The 5,111-nt window shown below is 35.7% G+C and overlaps 1 protein-coding gene across 2 annotated transcripts in view; it reads left to right on the top strand.

Moving 5' to 3' along the window:
* LOC122057869 (lipoamide acyltransferase component of branched-chain alpha-keto acid dehydrogenase complex, mitochondrial-like) overlaps positions 1-5,111 on the top strand; it is a 13,908-nt gene that overhangs the window by 5,851 nt on the left and 2,946 nt on the right. For both annotated transcript variants that reach the window (XM_042620210.1, XM_042620209.1), the window contains exons 5-7: positions 1,130-1,509; positions 2,955-3,202; positions 4,530-4,618. In XM_042620210.1, the coding sequence (XP_042476144.1) occupies positions 1,130-1,509; positions 2,955-3,202; positions 4,530-4,618 (717 nt within the window). The remainder of the gene's footprint in view (positions 1-1,129; positions 1,510-2,954; positions 3,203-4,529; positions 4,619-5,111) is intronic.

Raw genomic sequence — 5,111 nt, 5'->3', positions numbered from 1 at the left:
ATGGGGGGGTGGGGGAGGGTGTGTGGTGGGGGGATAGATTACTCACATTAATCATTAATCACTCACAAGTAATCGAAAAATAATATGCATGATTGGCAAGGTTGCTATTATATCTTTCTATTTTTTACTTTTTATGTTTCTATGAAAGAGGCTGGACGATTGTCATTAATGTAGAACTAGAATCACAAGTGATCCTAATCCTAGGCAGGATCTGAAATTCTGGCTGAATAGAGAAGATTTCCAATAGGCATGGTTCTAGCTCTCAAACACTCTCTCACAACAAACAAATAAAAAGAAAATAAGAAAACAAAAAGAGAATTCGATGGAGGGTTGAGAAAGGGGAAGAAGAAGGTTAGGTTTTGGGCATCTCACCCCTCAAGTTTAGGCATCTCACCTAGGGCATTTCACCCAACCGCATCCCACAACACAATAGCATAAGCCATCTTTTTTTGTTTAACTAAAAATTCTCTCTTCTCATTATAATTGATGGGCTTTAAATAGCCTTGCATTGCTTGGACATAAAGATACAGTAAAAAAGAAAACTAATGGACTGAAATAGAACTTTCTAATTTGTGTCTAACTTGCTATCCAAGTAAGAATAAATTAGAAACTAACAATTAAACACAAAAGGAAACTAATCTAAGTTACAAAGTAAAAACTCCTTTGACTAACAAAATAGGAAACTAACTTGACTATATTGCTCATGAAGTAAATAGAAACTAACTAAATTAAATAGGAACCTGAAATATGAAATATGAAACCACTTACTGTTCATGTGAACAGTGTTCACGTGAACAGTAATTTCTGAGTTTCTGTTCACGTGAACAGTGTTTCATGAACAATAATTTTCTGACTCTTGTTTTTGTCTTCTTCTTCAAGCTTTGGACTGCATCAGTCATCCTCTAATAATAAGAAGAAAAATATTTTGTTAGGTGCAAATTGGGCCGAACTTGGGCTCAATGTTGAACCTAAATGAGATGTGCTGCGGCTGAGTCAGCCTTAAGCTCAACTAGGTTCAAAATATATCAATTGACCAACCCAGACCCGGCTAACTTGCACCCACTAGATTTGGTGGATCGATTATTTTGGTATCTTGAAAAGATGATTGTGGGTTGAACTTAAATTGCAGGTTGGAGAAACTCTTCTCAGGATGGCTGTGGAGGAATCTCAGGTCCCATCTGTGAGTTCTAATGGTTTGGAAAATACAACACATTTGAATTCTGAGTTGTGTAAAGAAAACATTGGAGGAGTTTTAACTACTCCTGCTGTTCGGAATCTGGCAAAGCAGTATGGTGTAAATATGAAGGACATTCATGGAACTGGTAAAGATGGGAGAGTTTTAAAAGAAGATGTCCAAAAATATGTTGACAGTAAAGGAATGGGGGGTAAAGAATCATCTGCAACTTTACATGAAAGTTTGATAGAACATGTGATGGGAAAAGAGGAGAAATCACCATATCAGTTAGCTGCAGATGGATCACAGCATGAAGATAAGACAGTTCCCCTGAGGTAATACTCTTTGTGCACATGTAACTATGAAAGACTTCCAAACCATGAACCTTAGACGTACATGTGTGTTTTGTGATTCATATTAGTGAGGGAGAGAAGATACAAATCATTTTTTGTTGGTTAAAGATCATATGCATTATGTGGTGATAAGTTGAATGTATATTACTGGTGAAAAGTTATCTAGTCTGGCTGGTATAGAAAGTTATCTCTGGACTGTTATCTTTGTTCTGCCATGTGGCCCATGTAGTTGGCTGATGTGGCCAATCCAACTGTTGGATAGGTTGACTACCCTTTGAAATATCTGCATGTCAAGCTCTGTGGCCAATCACGTAGGCCCATCATCTTGTTAATTTTTATTGTCTATAGTATCTTTAGTCATCAAAACAATGGAGAGATGGTTTGGAAATTCTAACTGCTAGATAGAGAAAGGTTATGTGGATTGCTCATCTATCAAGATTTGAAGCCAAACTAAGTCATATGGCCCCACCATATATTGAACCTTTTCTCTATTTGTCCCAATGTTGACATAAATTGACTAGTTGGTTGTGTCACATGGGAAAATGCTTTTGGGCTGAAATATGCCAGAAGTTAAAGGTGATGTGGAGCTGTAAAATTTGATGGCTAACTGAACTGTCGTGGCAGAAAAAATACTTAAAGGGGACATTCTAGATATACATCTCTAGACTGGCCACTCTCGATGACCTTATAATTGATTAATAATTATAAACAACCTTTTTCATCGAAATAATCATATCCAAAAAACTCTTTTTCATCAAATTGTCTCTGAACATTCATATTTCAAGTGCCCAAGCACCCTCATAAATGTATTGTGTTTAATCCTTCTTACAGATCTCTGGCTGTTAGATTGTGTATTAGAAAAATTCTCCTCAAATATATACATTTGATTTTCTCATTTTGCCACTTTAATAATTTAAAGATTTAAAGAAGGAATTAAGAATTTTTTTTATAAAACGTGTTAGACTGGTAAAAGATTAAGCAATGAGTTTTTTTATAGAGTTCTTATTGCTATTTTCCTTGTGTAAGCTATTCCCATTACCATTGTAATTGTTGTTGTTATTAAAAATGAACTCTTTCCCCTCTCTTATGTGTTGAACATGTACGAAATTAAGTAACGAGTCTTATGAACTGGTCAATTTTTATACTCTTTTGTCTGTGTTCTGCTTTAGGGGGCTATTTTTCTGTGTGTAGTGAATCAGCAATATGATGATATGTTACTAGTTGATCATGTATGAAATTAAGTAACCAGTCTTTTGAACTGGTTAATTTCTTATACTCTTTGTCTGTGTTCTGCTTTAGGAGGTTATTTTTCTCTGTGTAGTAAGTGAATCAATGCTATGATGATATTTTACTATATCTATTTGAAGCAGGCATTTTAGAATTTGTAGGAAACTTAACTCATGACTGATTCAGTAATGCTTGTTCAGGGGTTTTCAGCGTTCAATGGTTAAATCTATGACCATGGTTGCCACTGTTCCTCATTTTCATTATCTAGAAGAGATGAATTGTGATGCTCTTGTGGAGTTTAAAGCATCGTTTCAAGATGCAAATTCCGACCCAGATGTCAAACACACTTACCTGCCGCTCTTTATAAAGTCACTCTCTATGGCATTGACAAAATATCCCATTTTAAATAGTACCTTCAGAGAGGAGTCATATGAGGTTATCTATAAAGGTATGCAGACACATTGATCTTCCTTGGTTGTTTTCAACTCTATTAAAACTTCCTTTTTAAGATAACTGTTTATTTTTTCAAAGCTGTAAAATAAGACACAAGTGAAATTATTACATTAAGTAAATATATGCTTAAAGATGTTTTCTTCACTTTCAAGGCAATTATTGTTCCATTATACTATGGCCCATGATGATTGACTCCAGGTGTTCTAGAGGACCATTCATTTAACACTCATAGCTTATTCTGTATGATGAGTCTAGAATATGATCACTTTTTTGCATTATTTCACGAGTAACTATGTTCATCTCTTAAATGTAATACAGAAGGTTGGTGGAGGGCACATGAAATGATAATTTTAAAAGGCTATAGGCTTGTCAAATTCTTTAAAAGTTATAGAGAGACTAAAATCCTTGAGTTCCTAATTTTCCATGCTATTGGAAATAAGAGTTATCAGAGCCAAAATAAAAGACCTGAAGGGAATTTCCTTCACGACAGGATTTTTTGCCAGACATGATGTTTTGCATGGTGAAAGATCATTCTTTTCTGATTTTTGTAGGGCTCTTAGAAAAGTTCAAACCCTGAGTAAGAACAAGTTTTACTTGATGATTTACGCACTGCATTTTCTTTTTCTTCTTCTTCCTCTCTCTCTCTCTCTCTCTCTCTCTCTCTTTTGCGTACGTTTGCTTTATTTCCTATCCATGGCTATTGTGGTGAATAGCCTTATGGTCCTACTTAGCTTGTCTTGAAGTTTTATTGTAGCACAAGGAAAAAATAGTAGCATCATTTTATTTAGGGTTTTTCTTGGTGTAATTATGTGTGGTTACACCGAGCTATCACTATGATGCTGTTGCCCACATATACAAACTGGTCATCATCAATTCTTACAATAGGGGGCCAGGATTTTTGGTAATGAAAAGTTCAACCTCATAATGATATTTTGTCCTATATGCAACACTCTTTTGTCTTTTCTATGCCATGTAGGATGGTGACAGCTTACTGTCACCATGCATAGATACACGGAGATTATCCCTTTTATTTATTATGTGAGTTCTATGTTTCTTTAGGATAATTATTATATGACTATAGCAAGAGCTTAATGCAAATTGCAATAGAATTTGTAACGGTATTCTTTAATTTGAAACATTTAATTTTTCTATTGGAAAGTTTCTTGCTTATCTTTTCTATATCAAGCTGTTTCCAGCTTCTTCTTCTTCTTTTTGTTTTTTTTTTGGGATAGGTTCCAGCTGCTGTTGATTTCTAATGTTGAGAATTTGTTATTTTTTCCTGGAATTGACCTCTTATCCTCATCCTATTGATTTATGGTTAGGGTCCCACAATATTGGAATTGCTATGGCTACTCCATATGGTTTAGTGGTACCAAACATAAAGAAGGTTCAGTCATTGTCCATCCTGGAGGTTAGTTCAATCAAATTTCTTAACTGTAAATCACCTAAGCTTTTGATTATTTTCCAAATTATGGGTTGAATTTATTGGTTTTTCATGCTTTCAAGAAGTTCTCTTCATTAGCTTCTCACCAAAATCAAGTAGAATTGGAAAGCTTTAACCCCTTTCCCTTCCCCCCTCCCATGTGTGTAAGAGAGGGAGAGAGGAGGCTAGATGAAGTTTCTTTTTTTTCAGATAGAATTCAATAAAGTCCAAGATCTCAAGAATTCAGAGTCAGACACCCCTCACCAATAGAGCCAGCTTTTAGTGAAGATCACCTCATGTTGCATGAGGGGCGGCAAAAGGCAGCTTTGCTCATGAGTTAGCGGTCAAGTGGAAAAGGACCTGCTGGCTTCTTTTTGTTGGAATATGAAATCTCTACACTTTTCTTCCCCTACCTAAAGGCAGCCATGCTCGCAACTCACAGACAGATGAAGGGTCCCCCACTCCCCCCCACCCCGAAAAA

The sequence above is a fragment of the Macadamia integrifolia genome, chromosome 12 (assembly GCF_013358625.1).
Source record: "Macadamia integrifolia cultivar HAES 741 chromosome 12, SCU_Mint_v3, whole genome shotgun sequence".
NCBI lineage: Eukaryota > Viridiplantae > Streptophyta > Magnoliopsida > Proteales > Proteaceae > Macadamia > Macadamia integrifolia.
The sequence above is the reverse complement of the archived record's forward strand: the minus strand, read 5'-3'. Positions and strand labels throughout refer to the sequence as shown.